General features: G+C 37.6%; 1 protein-coding gene across 1 annotated transcript in view; it reads right to left on the bottom strand.

The window, feature by feature from the left end:
• Window positions 1–16,342, bottom strand: part of raver2 (ribonucleoprotein, PTB-binding 2) — a 73,083-nt gene that overhangs the window by 18,282 nt on the left and 38,459 nt on the right. Inside the window, exon 4 of the mRNA XM_079629178.1 lies at window positions 3,129–3,320. Within this exon, the coding sequence (XP_079485304.1) occupies window positions 3,129–3,320 (192 nt within the window). The remainder of the gene's footprint in view (window positions 1–3,128; window positions 3,321–16,342) is intronic.

Genomic DNA, 16,342 nt, shown 5'->3' with positions numbered 1-16,342 from the left:
CTGGCATCACACATTTGGATTAAAACTAAATCGTGCACGCAAGTAGTTCCCTGCCTACATCATTACAAGAAAATATCAAGTGATAACTGTACCGCTGCACTGGAAAAGCTCTACATGTGCATTCTGCCATCAAATGAAAGGTAAAATAGGACAGAATGATAATAACAACTAATATGGAAAATCACATTTTAACAATACATTTTAACAGACATAATTGTGCATGAAAATGACTATGATGCCAAGTAATACAGTGGGGGAAATAATTATTTGATCCCCTGCTGATTTTGTAAGTTCGCCCACTTACAAAGAAATGAAGCGTCTATAATTTTTTATGGTAGGTTTATTTGAACAGACAGAGACAGAATATCAACCAAAAAATCCAGAGAAACACATTATATAAAGGTTGTAAATTGATTAGCTTTTGATCGAGTGAAATAAGTATTTGATCCCCAACCAACCAGCAAGAATTCTGCCTCCCACAGACTGGTTATGTGCCAATGTGAAACACAGATTAGTTCTGTCACTTTAAAAAAAGTACTCCTAATGCCAGCTCGTAGTGTATATAAAAGAAACCAGTCCACAGAACCTGTATCTTCCATTCCATCCTCTCCACCAAGCATGGGCAAAACCAAAGAGCTGTCAAAGGACATCAGGGACAAGATTGGAGACCTGCACAAGGCTGGAATGGGCTACAAGAAAATATGGCTATGGGCTACGGAAATGGAAGAAATACAAAATAACCATCAATCGCCCTCGGTCTGTAGCTCCATGCAAGATCTTGCCTCATGAGGCAAGGATGATCATGAGAAAGGTGCGGGATCAGCCCAGAACTACACGGGAGGAGCTTGTTAATGATCAAGGCAGTTGGGACCACAGTCACCAAGCAGCAATTGGTAACACACTACGCCGCAATAGATTGAAATCCTGCAGCGGCCACAAGGTCCCCTTGCTCAAGAAGGCACATGTTCAAGCCCATCTGAAGTTTGCCAATGAACATCTAATGTGCTGTGGTCAGATGAGACCAAAATTAAGCTCTGTAACTATAAGTAGCACCCTGAACAAACTCTATTTCAATTCACGCGCAAATGACAATAACTGAGGCACAGTAGAATCATTGAACATGACTGATATATAACCAGTAGGCATACGGTCTTGCGTATGAGCTCCCGGAGCACTAACCAGTCAGGAAGACAAGTGCAGACACCTGCTAGTCCCCAAGCTAGTGCTAAAATTATATGACTACACTTACACACAAAAGCAATGGCCCGTCAGACTGAAGGGAAAGCTTGTGCCCTCGCAGTCTGTGTATGAGAGGGTAGGCGGGTCTCAGAGACAGACAGAGTACAGAGATGCCTGTGGCTCGGATGGGTGGACTTCTTGAGAAATGTCAGCTTGCATTTGCTCTATTTGGCTTGATATTTTTCAGAGGAAAAAGGAGAAGTAAGGGAGAGAGAAAGAGTGGAGGAGAAAGAGAAAGGAGGGAGGAGAGGAGACAAAAAGCATGGCATTAAAGACCCCATGAAATCAAAATAGCAGTTTGTGGCTTTCGGTTCGTATTTGTTAGCATCTATATGCTTTTATACTCCTAAAAGTTGATCAAATTGCCCACAAATATGAATTCTTCACTGAAAAAATAGACCAAAAATATTGATGACTTGCACACAGGAGCGTATACAAAATCTTGTACAATAAAATGATCTAGAATGAAAATGTCATAATACCACCTGCCTCTGACTATTGGCTCAAAAGGCTATTAGCTACAGTATAAGGATAAGATCTTTGATATGTCCTACTTCATTTTACTGTTTCATTAGGACATGTCCAACATAATATTAATAATGTGGATGCACATTGTTTTCATAAAATAATTTCATGGGGTCTTTAAACATATAACCAACTTTAAAAAATAACCAAAAATCCTCTTCTTTCTCTTCTCTGCATTTCACCTCTTCTCTCGCTTGTTTCCTAATCTAGCTTTCTAATATATGTGGCATTGTATACGGAGAATCTGTGACAAATTGCTTATGCTCCTCTACTGAAAGTCACTTTGGATAAAAGCTCCTGTATAATGTAAAATGTAAAAAGATAACGGTAGTCAGATATGTTATTGTCCACTAGAAGCGAAAAGCTGAACAATGAAATCAATCAATGTTCGGATGTAGCAAACTGCTCTGCCAACAATATACTGAATTCGGCAGAATTAACGCCCACATTCAAAATGAAATGTTACATTTGAAATGCCAGACAAAAAAAAAAAATCTACGTTCTAACAAAACATCAATGAGAACCATTATCTGAGACATGAAGGAACATAACAGAGTGATGTTGTGTATGTAGGCTAGGCTGTATTCAGTTGTGCTAAAAAAAATCTAAATCAAACAAACTTTTGAATGGTAGTGTATATATTAAATGTTTTTTTATTATTATTATAAAACACTGTATAACATGATTATATAAATATATATAAAAAAATATTTTTAAGACTATTAAGAACAAGGGGGGAATTAAGAGCTCAAATTGAATCTCTTTATCATGAACAGAAAACTAAATACTGTATGCTTACTTTTCTGCTTTCTTTACTTTTATCTTACTAGACGATTATACGAAAATGTGAACTAGACTGCATTAAATACATATTCACCAGCAGCAAAAAAATAAACATGGTTTGTGTCTACCACAATGTGTATTATGTAGTGAATTATTGGGTGCTGAGAGCAAGAAACCAACAAAATTAAAGAAATGTTTAGAAACCAAACACTCAAACTATAATCTGAGTCCCGAAGCAAAACCATTGCGTTGAAGAAGATCAGTTAACGCTCAACACCACTGACAGTATCTTCAGGACAGTGTTGTTTTAGACAGACTGCTGGTTCATGTGGATCTGTCCAGCGTGATGAAAATAGCCCTGTGGTTTATTTCAGGCCTCGGAAATGCAGCGGAGGTCTGGAGATGTCTGAAACAGCAGGGTTTGTATGAATACTGTAATTAAACTGTCACCACTGCTGTTTCACACATGCATGTGTGTGTGCGTTAATGCTTCTGCATGAATGTGTGGGAAACGCTCTCGTTGCTTGCTGTGACGGTAAAGACAATGGCACTTGTCCCCTGTGATTGTGCGCGTCACTCACCACACCCTGAGCAGCGATGAGGGCGGCGAGAGTGCTGCGTCCAGAGGTTCCTGGGGGACAGAGAGACAGGCGTATCTCCTGACCCTGGATCAGCTGTCTGTCCATCTCCAGCAGCATGGCTTCAGCCTGCTCCGCCGTCTCATACTCCACAACAGCGAAACCCCGCACTGGACTTCCCTCATCCTGAGCCAGCTACAAAACACAAACACACACACTGTGTTTAGAGATCAACAAATCTTGCCAAAGGCATGTGATTTCGGTACATCATTGCAATCCAATTTTATAATCATCTCTCAGTTCTTGCGATGCATGATTATTTTATGAAACCATAAAATTAACAATTTCATTAAAATTCTCAACTGGAAGCGAAATGTATCTGCAGACATGAGATCTCAGCTCTACTGGGTTGTGCAGAGCCTTAAGGAACCCACTGATTTGTGACGTCTGGTGTTGATTTGTGAGCTGCCTGCAGCTAAAAGATGTGGTTAATGACTGTGACATCTGACATGAGAAATAAAACCTCACTGCATACTAAGCACTACTTTGATATTAGAACGGAAATTGCGTTTTAATTATTGAGTATTTTTCCTTGTGGCAAACATGAACTTGTCTGTTTATTGATACTGCGGGGTCCAGTATCAATAAATATTGATACTGCGGGGTCAATATATATATATATATATATTGCTTATTTGATTAGTGACCTAGAAATGCAGTAGAATATCTCATTCATTTCTTTTATTTAAAGGACAAGTTCGGTATTTTACACTTAAAGCCCTGTTTTCAGATTGTTTCTTTCCAACAGGTTTTATCGTAGTTTTTGTAATACCGTACCTCACAGCACATCCAATACAAAAACTATGATAAACCTGTTGGAAAGCATCTTTTGCAGCGATTTTTGTGTGAGCATATCAGTGAAATCCCCTGACCACTCGGTGAGTTTCAAATTTTAATCTTAACCGTTCTATTTAATCAGAAACGATCTGAAAACAGGGCTTTAAGTGTAAAATACCGAACTTATCCTTTAACTAAAATTACTATCCTAAAACCGCTGTAAAAGAAAGTGTGTAACTCAAGCAGCATATTACTGGATGTTGTGACGTCTTTGCCAAGTCAGTGAGAAAAGTTGCATTGCAAGATTAATGACAATATTTCATACTTTCAATAATACAGCCGTGTCCAAAACTGTAACTAGACTCTGTCTGCGGGAGAACGTGCTGTGTTCAAGCAAGCAAGTCAACTCCTTGTTTATAGTTCTTTTCATGACTCTGGATGGGGTGAAAAGTCTTCTGGCTTTGGTCATATTTTCTGCTGCCTTTAAAAAAAATATTATGAATGATGTGTTATATATAAATAGAATAACCTTTATCACTTACAACATCTCTAACATGCAATGCCCCAAAAAAGATTGCCATCGCATTAGGTAACAAAATAATTGGGACCACTGTTCCCAGCAAGCAATTTTGCATTTAAAAGATGTCTAATAGCGGTCCAAACACAGCCCTGATGTCTAGGCTAAAACAAGGCAAAATTTGGGCTTTTGGTGAACATTTAATAGTGTTAAAATGCTCTCTAAACTCTAAACCATAGCCCAAGAAAAGACTAGTCATCAATTAGATAATATGTCAAAGAAATGATACCAAACACCTTGTAATCAGTTGACTTTGCTTTCATGATGGAATAACAACTTATTTTGGCAAAAAACGACAAGTAACCAAATTCAAGTTTATTTTGGCTAAGTTTTTTTTTTTTTTTTTTTTTTTTTTTTTTTTATTTTACCTTTATTTTACCAGGTAGGCCGATTGAGAACAAATTCTCATTTACAACGGCGACCTGGCCAAGATAAGGCAAAAACATGTGCAAGACAACAATGTTACATAATAAATACACAGAACAAGAGTGCAAATTTACAAATTACAGTGAACACAATAGGACAATATAGGGTCAAAACAGGATGAGATATATGCGAGTCTGTTAAGCAACATAATTAAGACTTAGCGAGAGTATTTTAAGATTAAAAATAATTATTTTACTGGATATATAATGTATCTTATTAAAATATATCTACCAATAAGTCAAGAAACTCAGCAAGTATGACAGTAGTGCAGGTGAAAAAAATCCACTGTGCAAAGCGGATATAGCATAAAAGAGAAAAGATTGGAGGCAATTAACAGGTACATAGATCGGTCAGATGTTCAGAAAGGAGTAGTTTAAAAGCAACTGGTGATATGAGTTTTTCAAGTTTTAAAGTTTTTTGTAATTCATTCCAGTCATTGGCAGCTGAAAACTGGAATGATTGGCGGCCGAATGTTGTGCAGACTTTCGGGGTGACTAAGGCAATAAACCTACTAGATCGTAAACTGCGAGTAGGTACAGCAATAGTAACTAGACCGCTTAAGTACAGCGGGACTTTACCAAGCAAAGACTTGTAAATAAGTTGATACCAATGGGTTAAACGTCGCACAGTTAATGACGGCCAACCAGCTAGTGCATAGAGCTCGCAGTGGTGGGTGTTGTAAGGAGCATTTGTAACAAAACGTATGACGCTATGATAGATAACGTCCAGTTTTTTCAGCAGAGAATTTGAGGCAATTCTATAAATGACATCACCAAAGTCAAACATTGGAATGATAGTCATTTTCACCAAAGCCAGTTTGGCAGCATAAGTAAAAGAGGCCCTGTTGCGGAAAAGAAAGCCAATTCTAGATTTAATTTTAGATCTTAGTTTGTTAATGTGCGGCTGGAAGGAGAGAGAACCGTCTAACAAGACACCTAGATATTTATATGTATCAACATATTCTAGCTCAGACCCATCCAGCGTAGTGATGTTAGGTAGACAAGCAGGTGTTGGCCGCGAACGATTGAAAAGCATACACTTAGTTTTACCAGAGTTTAATAATAACTGAAGATTTTGAAAGGAATATTGAATAGAATTGAAACTCTCCTGAAGATTTTTAAGCACAGTATCTAACGAAGGGCCTGACGTGTACAGGATGGTGTCGTCTGCATAAAGATGGATCTGAGAGTCACCAGCAGCAAGAGCCACATCATTGATGTAGAGGGAGAAAAGAGTCGGCCCAAGAGTCGGCCTAAGTGGGTTGGGTTACTCATAACCGGACAATATGGGGTCTATAGTTAACCTGTCACCTGACGGTAAAACGAAGGCTAGTATTGCTTGCTGGGTACCAGAGACGCACATTAAATCAAATTGCAAGCAAGAGTATTTAACGATAAAGTGATTCACCATAAAAAAAAACTTGCAAATGCACATAAGCTTACTTGCAAACATGCTAAAGACTCTCTAATTCCCAGCACAATTACCAGGCAGTGTTTTTGAATCTCACAATCCTTATGAGGAACCAAACAGGGAATCAAGAACATTCACAAGGTGAGCTTGAGTAAACACACACAAACACACACTCTCCAGATGTGTTGTGAGGTGTTGCCTTTCATCTATGTGCGTCATTTCGTCGAATTGGCCTCAAGGGAGTACAGCGACACCTCATCAAAACATCTCCACCAACTGCCATGGACTGATCAGATGAAAGAACAGCCTCCTCTACCTATCCTTCATCACATTCAGCTTAAAACTAAATGGATACCATGGCTTATAAAAAATCCAGATCATGGTCATATTATATATTTTGTGCTGATCAGTCTCTTTCTCAGTCAATTCGGTTCATTATTCAGAACAATTATTCCTTTATTCTGATTCACCAACTTTTATTCATTACAAAGAATCTCACTAGTCAAGTGATTTGTTCACGTTTTATGCGGTTTATTTCTTTTTTTCTGTGCAGTTAGCGACGACAAATCAATAGAACATTGTGTTAACTAGTTGAATGCCAATATATTACATATGTTGTGCCACCTATTCTCTTTCTCATCACAAGCAATTCACAAGTTCACAACTCCTGAATAGCTGTGCAGTACACACTGATTTAGCCTTCCTAAAGAAAGAGAGATGAACATAGATGGAGGGATGAGGAAAAAAAAAGGATGAAGGTTGAATCGAGGGGGGGTGGAAGAAACTGATCAGCTATTGGCAGTTACTGGGATGGAAATGAGACCCCTGAGGGAACATAGATGGAGGAAATAGAGAAAGAGAGAGAGAAGAAAGGGAGTTCTGGAGGGGGAGTGAATGAATGAATGAACGGATAATGTGAGAGTGACAGAAGAGGGAAAATATAGAGCGCAGAAGAAAAGACAGGATGTTGAGAGAACGTGAGATGAAGATGGGCTGATTAAAGGACAGACAGAAAAGAGTGGCATAAAGGATGATAGAAGAAAAAAGGAAACACAGTCAGATTCAATGTGGGATCTTATACATGTACATGTGCGGACACACACATACACATACATAGTACATGGTGGTGAGAGGAAACCATGAATCTGTAATGCGTACTAGTGTGGCCTGGATATTTCTTTCACACTCACACACACGGCATACGTCCTTGGCAGTAATAATAAGTGGTGCGGTGTGTCTCGGAGGAACCCGGGCTTATCTGTGCCAGTTATAATGCAGTCAGGACAGTGTATGTAAAAGCCTAAATATAGAGAAGGAAAAGCATTCGTCATTTGGAAGAGTGTCAAACATTTGTGTGTGTGTGTGTGTGTGTCCGTTTGAACACTTTGGTGAATGCACAGTTGCACACCATTCCCAGAGGAACATTTTACTGCTCTTCTATAGTTCAGCATTTTTCTTGGCAGCAGTTACGTTTCATTTGAATATCAATAGATATTTTATCTAAAATTTCTTTAAAATAATATAGCCGAGAGCAGAAAACATTAAGGTTGAAGCTCATGTGTGAACATGATCCAAATAGTCAAAAGAATAAATCCTGTGGATGTTTTTGAGAACAAACTTCTAGAGTTTGTGAAAATTGATATGAACTTACATTAAAGTGGCACTTAGAGTTGAAGGGGTGTGTAATTGCCTGAGTAGCGGGTGGCTCCATCCCACCAAATTCAGTGTCTCTGTTATATGGTTTTTAATACCCAAATAAATGTAGAAGAATACAATAAAGGAAGAAAATGAGAAAATTGTTGCCATTCAGTAAGAAAAGAGCTTTAAAATTAATGTGCACCGATGCAGATAAAGTGTTCTTGGAAGAATTTGATGAGAAACCGATAAGTTAACAGAAGATCATTATTTTCTTGTTATGGCTGATTTCTTCTATTATAAGAAAGCACTCTTTACAATATGCTTCAATAAAGTACTATAAAGAGTCAATTTTTTTCTGTATTAACCTCATGATAAGGTATGCATTACTGACCAATGCGATACATTAAAAAAATCCTTTATATCAACCAATAACTGATAATGATTTTTTTTTTTTTACAGGCTTCCTCTGTGTCATGTTCCTGCTCTCTCTCTCTCTCTCACACACACACACACACACACACACACACACACACACACACACACACACACACACACACACACACACACACACACACACACACACACACACACACACACACACACACACACACACACACACACACACACACACACGCACGCACACACACACACACACACACACACACACACCAAATCTGGAGGGCACTTGACACAAAACTAATACAATAATGATCTATTAATTTCTTCTGTTTGGCCTTATATCTACAAACACATTCCTAGACAGGAAGGAGAGAGTGGTCAGGCAATCTGTATGTATGGGAGTAGTCACACCCACTGAGACGGTCAACCCCGCAGCCATTACTGACCTCAGGGCAGAGAAATCAATACAGCAACCACCTCCATTAAACACACACAAACAATATACCCTAAAACCATAAAACACTCCATCAAAAGCAAATATTGTTCCAGAACGTCTACATGGTGTGTTCCCTTTGGCTCGGACATGGTCTATTTCCTGTTATAAATGGTTGACCTTTGAGAGCGATACAGATACCCCAGTGGGATTCGGGGAAAGAGGGAGCACTGGGCAGTATGAATGAAAGAATAATGTCAAGGCACCAGCAAAGTACAAAAAATTCAGCCTTATGCTTATGGCATAAGATCTTTTTGCAAAAATACCAATGTTTTTCTTTTTAAAGAGGCTATATGCGTTTTTCTGAAATTTAAACTCGCGACTGACACCTGTGGCCAAAAAACAGAACTGCTCTTCCTTTCTGCTCGCTCGTACGTGCACACTTCACAAGTCATCTGCTGCAAGGAGGTCAGGTCAACATTATGTTTACAGAGGTAAAAACAGTCAAATACATATATTGTTTGAGATAAGTGTTCTGAGTGATCTGAAACGTTTAATATGAACGCGCTTGACGTCACATCCGCAGACAGCGCGGGAAAAATCCGACCCGACAGAAAATAGGAAAAATAGGATACAGGCTTATAGGTGCACCCACTGTGAGCAGACAAGGTGTCAGTATGCTCATCAGGAGATGTTTGAGTCATAAATGGTAAAATAAAAAGGCTATTGTTTCGTTTATTTTGGGGAAAAAGTTCCATATAGCCCCTTTAAGAAGAAGAAACTTGGAATGTCACTTGCCCAAAAAAAACTGATGGTCTAAATAATCTCTGGAGACGCCAATGACCTCCTTAAACTGCCCAAAGTCACAAGAGTCCACCTCAATAACAATAACAACAGTGATAGGCCTGTTCGCACCAAGACGAAATGTTGGGCAGTGTTATTTTAGAATCATAGAGGTACTATTATAGTTTTTGTTAATATTTTGAATAAATCTTTATTTTACATTTTCTGGTTTCATTTGATTTTGAATTTTAGTTAAATATTTAGTCATTTTGTTGTGTGTACATAGTTACAATAGATGAAAATGTATGTCTCGTCAACTCACTGAAATAAAATGTTTTTTTTTATTGTCACTCCCGTAAATGACTGAACTGTGTGTAGAACAGGATTGAGCACTAAGGTGAATTAACAACCAAATTTAGCTGCAGTGTGTACGTGGCCATAGATAAATAAGTTGAATTTGAAATAAATAAATAACTAATACTAAATTTGAATAGTTATTGAAATTACTTCAACAATAACTGACATAAAAATAAATGAAATATTAAAAATAAAAATATAATAAAAAATATATTGTGATATTTAAAATAACAAACAAATAAAACATAAAAACTACTGCTGTCAAATCGATACAAATTTGTTTATATAATATGGGTGTATATATTATTATATTTATAAGTATATTATACATACTGTGTGGGCCCTATCTTGCACCCAGCGCAATAGGGTATATGTCGAACGTCGCATTACGAAACCGGAAAACAGAACGCATCGCTTCCGGTTCAGGTCTTTTGTATGTGCTTCATGCATTTTTTTACTGTTTTACTCAAGGTAACTTAAAAGGAGCGAGCAAAGATGATCATAACCAATGTCCCTCGCATGTGAAGATCGATATTTAAAAGTAAAAAAAAAAAAAAAATCTTCACACTAACGTTAAGATATTTAAATAGAATAAAACGCCAATAACAAAGTAAGATTAGGTTAGCTGATTACCTTAAAATTCCATAGATATCGGCGTCAGTTCATACGGCTGTTAACACTTTCTATGACAAGCGGATGCGATGAGACCAGGTTTCCGGTTTCGTCATGCGACGAATATACGACATATACCCTATTGACTTTGTACACCGATGCATGTATCATTCCTATTTTGCACCCGTGCACAGCGGACTTTTTCCTCCACAGATGCACGTCGGTAAATTGGGGAATGGATTTGCGTTCCCGGGGGCGGTTCAGCGAAAAGAGGAGGCGTGTTCCAGCGCAAATGCTCCCTGATGCTATTTTGCAGATTCAGAAAACAATTCCGCCACTGACCAGGAAAAACCTAGTCTAAAGACAGTGGCACATTGCGCGTTAGTCATATGGTATTTTAAAGGCGCATGCTTGGCCATTATGTAGCGTGTGAATAACGGGCATACACTTTGATTCTCTAATCTAAACAAACGCAGCCGGTTTAATTTTTGCAAATCATTATTACAAGGAAAAATATTAACACACGAGGGAAATCATTGTTGTGTCCATGAAGATGTGAAATCTAGCTTACATTTACCCAAATTATTATACGCCTGTTTAACCGAAGCTTATTTGGGTGGGTTTCTCCCATCATCCCCATACAATGTCACTTCTCTGTCTTTTACGGCCATGATGAGAACGTCGGTCTCCTCGGCTGTGAACCGCTCCTGGCGTTCGCCTGGCAAATCTGCCGTTATAATAGCAATCCGCCGTGGAACAAGCGCGCCTGCTCTTAAAGGGAATGTGAGAAGACGCTCTGATTGGTTTATTTCACGTTACGCCCAAACCACACCTATGAATAATTAAGATACTTCAGACCAACCCCTTTTAGAATGCAGGATCCGCCCACAAAGTTAATTACGTTTTGCGTTTGATACTTGCGTTTCAGATCGTTAAAATAGGGCCATGTGTGTTATGCAATTAATCGATTTGACAGCACTAATAAAAAATACACATAAAAATATAACTAAATTGAAAATGAAAACAGAAAATATAAAAATAAAAGCTAATTCCACATATTACTAAATATTATAATACTATAATACTAAAATAATAGTGGTCTAAACAGAAAAAAATATATATATATATTTTGAAATCGGACCACATTTTTGGAGCTGAACTGAACATTCAAACTGAACATTCAAGTTGAACACTTCACCTTTTAAATACATAAGAGGAATATCATCACAACCTGGAAAGGACATAAACTTAGAAACCGACACATACACTCATGCAAACTCTAATACATATTGATAAAATGGAAAAATAAAAGCAGTGCAAAAATTCATGGACAGCTAAACAATAAGGGGTGCATTTAAAAAGCATTCAAACAACCAAATGGATGTATAAATTTTTCAAATGACCTACATGTGGTCATTAATAATGCAGTAGCATTAAACAACAGATCACTTAATCTGTATGGGATCAATATGAATATTTTCATAAAACATTCATGGTTACTTATTTTAAAAGCATATTACTATGCGTGTCTTCATTCATGTACCATATTCAAGCAGGAGGTTGTCTTAAAAAGTGACGTGTGTGTGTGTGTGTGTGTGTGTGTGTGTGTGTGTGTGTGTGTGTGTGTGACAGCCTTCAAAATCTAGCGAGGGTGTCAGGTCACGGGTCAGCAGATGAGCCGACCTTTATATCAGTCCAAAGGAAAACACGGAGATAAACAAACAGAGAGCGACGAATGGATGAGGAAAAACAGAAAGAGGCAATAGCAAAATCTTTTCAGAAACCACTGGGCTAATCTCTCGATATGCGATTAATCACGTCCACCTAAATATATCTGAATGCGTGTGTGTCCAGCTGTCAGTATGTGTCCCTCATATGTGCCAGGGTCAGAATATGCCCGTCATGAACGCGCTGAGTCATCTAATAACATAACTGCTGTCTTTCTCAAAAAGAAAGGCAAAAGGAAAAGAGTTGACAGAAGGGAGGGGGGCTGCGAGATGAATGAGTGACAAAGTGGGAGGTGAGATGCCAGAGAGAAAAAAAGATGCATTTTCAAACACATAATGGAGCTGACATTTCCTGCCAACTAAACTCAAGAGTGTTGTCATTTCATATCACATGAAAATGACTTTGAGAAATAAACTTCTGCAGCATCTGTGGAGTCAAACATTACCAGGTCATCACTTCAAATAAGCCAGTAAAAGTCATCCTTTTCTCAACCTCATGTCAGTATGACTTTCCTTCAAATGTGCAGTGTACATTAATAACATTTGAATACTTAAATTTGCCATGAAGTCAATTTGATGATTATTGTTTTTTTTATAGAACATTACAGTAGTCTATTTATTATAAATTATTCATCTGTGCACATCATTGTTTTTTTTTAAATCCACATTCCCTCATAATCTTTCATCAAAATAACATCCCCTCCCTCTTCCATCTCTTCTCGCCTCCGATTACATAATAGTAAAACTAAAAATATATATAATGCATAAGTCATACTTTTATAATACTTCAAGCATAAAAAATATTCATAAATGCCAATAAGCAGTAATTTGAATAATGACTTATTAATAAACTAACAGTTCATTTGTGATAGTTTGCTGTTGTCTCACTTCAGAAACTAACTTTCAGTTAGTGGATGCAAATTAAACTTCATGTTGATTAAACTTGATAAACAGTGGCCAGCTGGCTCATTTAACTTTATCTGGATAATAAGCTTACTATTTAATTTAAATGAAACCAAAAAGCAGCCAAGAAAATTATGAATTTGTAAAAGTAATGATATTTCAGCATATAAGCTATAAACTAAGGGTAATTATACATTACCGTACATATATGATAGTTTGGAGTCTTAGGTGGTCTGCATTTTTAGTTTTACTTTTGAAGTGATCCACCACCTGAAAAAGGTTTGAAAACCACTGAATAAACCCTGAAATAACTATTTTATATTTATATTGAAACAGCTGTGTTGAAGAACCTCAATTAGGAGAACATTACCGTACTAGAGTCACTCTTTCCAATCACTGGGCAGTTTTGAAAGAAGCTTTTAGATCATAAAACCTCCTAAATATTGATGAGACATTTTCTGTTGACATAAGGCACATTTTGCATCTTGTTTTCCGGCATCTCCTGCACACAGATGAGCTGAATCACTTGCGCAGTTCATCGAGATCTCGTTTCTGTACAGTAGTGGGGTGGTGGCAATATTCAGAGAGCTCCATTATTGATTCTTGAAGCAAAGCTTGAGTATTAAAGAGGCCTGAGAGCACTGTGATGCAATTTGAGGTCAAAGTCCTGAGAGCTTGATGCATCTCCAACGCTCCAGCAGATGGTGTGGGTTTAATGCTGCTGCAAAGCTTTATGGGATTGAGAGGGTGTAGCATATTGATTTCTGTGTTGGCTGGCGTTCACCCTAACTGCAGATCTAAAGTCAGTGTTGCCCTTTAGCTTTAATGGTTTTGATTAGGATGGAGCTTGAGGAAACCGTATCCTGCATCAGCACTTAAAGGCAGTTTTCCTGGGAGGTATTGATTTCTGGAGAAGGTTTGCATGGCGAAAAGCTCTCTCTTATTAACACAGTGGCGAGAGAAAGCTAAGCAGGGTTTCCGCATAAGTCCTCGTCACCAAACCTGCCAACAGAACTCAACCTCAAAAGCCAGATCATTAGTACTTCTCTAATGACTAGGTCAGCAACAGAAAACTGGTTTGTATTTAGAACCGGGTCCATTTAATAAATAAAATAAAAATAAAAAAAAACAGTACCAATAGATGGAAATGAAGAATGGTTCTCGAACGTTTATTCTCAACAGAATGAAAATATTGTGGCCACTTTAGTCTGATTTATGAACAAATGAATCATATGAGCCTTTTTTGGTGAATTATTATGAGTTGGTTCTTTTTAGTGTATAAAAATATAGAGCAATCCGTTTAGTCTGATTACCAAGCAAACGATTCTTTTGAGCCATTTCTTTAAGCGAGAAAATATATATAAAGCACAGCACAGTGTAGTTGGATTCCCAAATGAATGACTCTTATCTGCTGATTCTTTTTAGCAAATCAAAAGCATACAGCACAATCACGGTGGTGTCATAATTCTGAATGAATTACTCTTATGTGCCAGCTCTTTTTTTTAGCTAATCAAAAACATGCAGTGCAAACAGTTCAGTCTAATTACCAAACAAATGACTCTTATGAGCCATTTCTTTAAAGGTGCCCTAGAATGTGTTGAAATAATATTTTAATTTTGTCCCTGATATCTACATAGAGGGTATGTGGCTTAAAAAGCCATTTAAAATGTCCAGAAAAGGTTTTACAGGTCAATTTCCAACCCTATAAATTGGCCCTTGAATGAAATGGTCTGTTTTTACCTTATTTGGAAGGGTCATGAATAGTAATGAGGAGTTCTGCTCTGATTGGCTCTTTCACTGCGGGCTCATTACAAGAGCTCAGAGAGTCACAGCAAACAGGTCCGACGTGCAAATGGAGAGACTCGGGCCGTTTCTCAATCTGCGTTCTTGTCTGTACTTGTGTTCTTGTGAAACGTCATCAGTCGCTGCCCAAGTACTGTCCCAATTCAAAAGTTCACATCTAGCCAAGTCCAGTTCAAATCCCCGGATGTGTTCTTGATCTGCCCCTTTTACCGAGGATGCATGTAGAGGCGACTTGTGCAGACTTGAGACTGACAGGTATCCCAGAATGCATCTCGTCCCACCAGCAAGCGTCAATGGCAGAGGAGAAAACCGGCGTAATATCAAAATACTACTGTTATCGTGTCACGAAATGTAATTCTAAGAGTGTTTCAGTCGAGAATGTAGTTGTTTAAAGCTCAAATCTGTGGTTTATTTATAAAGATAGCGCCTATTTGAAAAAATTTATCTGACGGTTTCGGAGTTGTGAGATCCAGGCGATCACCGGGCGCTCAGCGCTCAATAACCCCGACTGGAACAACTTTTCCTCGGCTAGTGCTTCTGATGTTTGCCGCTGGCTCTGCTGTCTCTAGTCTAGTGGTTAAACATGAGATATTATTTGTCTTGTGTAGCCTATATCTAACGGGCGATCTTTGGTCTCATTAATCTATAATTTGTTCCATGGCAAATCGTTTTGGCTGAGGGCAAAGTGAAGTTTCATAATTGTATATATTTAGGCTATTTAACTTGAGCTATAGGCTATTTTAAGCTGACTTATGTTTGACTGAATTGTTTGCTTTATTTATTTTTATTTACTTATACTTTTATACTGGATATCAGATCATTAAAACTGACATTTAACGAAAAGAGTCAATTGTGTAATTTTATTTTAGGCTGACAGTTATATATTTAAAAATATATATAATATTTTTTATATTTATTTTATTATACATTCTCTTCACTGTACATGTAGGCTATAATAAAATAAAATGACACAACCCCGTCTCTGTTTTTTAAATGTCAGTTTTAATGTTCAATAATGTTTCATATTTTAAAAATGAAAACAAAAAGAAGCAGGGTTGCGTTTTATATTTCGTGTTGTTATAAATATATGTAGGCTAGTGAAGATAATCAATGTACACGTTGCCTGAACCACATTTGTGTGGCCATTTAATGTGTTTAAGATTTTTTTTTTTAAATGAAAAGAGGCAGAGTGTTGTTTTATACCATATTTCGTTTTTGTTGCCTAAATAAAAATATACATAAAGAGATAACCGGAGTAGCCAGAGCGTGCTGAATGACGCGATCAAGAACACCGCTGTCCCATTTGCAGAAT

The sequence above is a fragment of the Phoxinus phoxinus genome (assembly GCF_949152265.1).
Source record: "Phoxinus phoxinus genome assembly, chromosome: 11".
Classification (NCBI taxonomy): Eukaryota; Metazoa; Chordata; class Actinopteri; order Cypriniformes; family Leuciscidae; genus Phoxinus; species Phoxinus phoxinus.
Note: the sequence above shows the minus strand (reverse complement) of the source record. Positions and strands in the feature narration are given on the sequence as shown.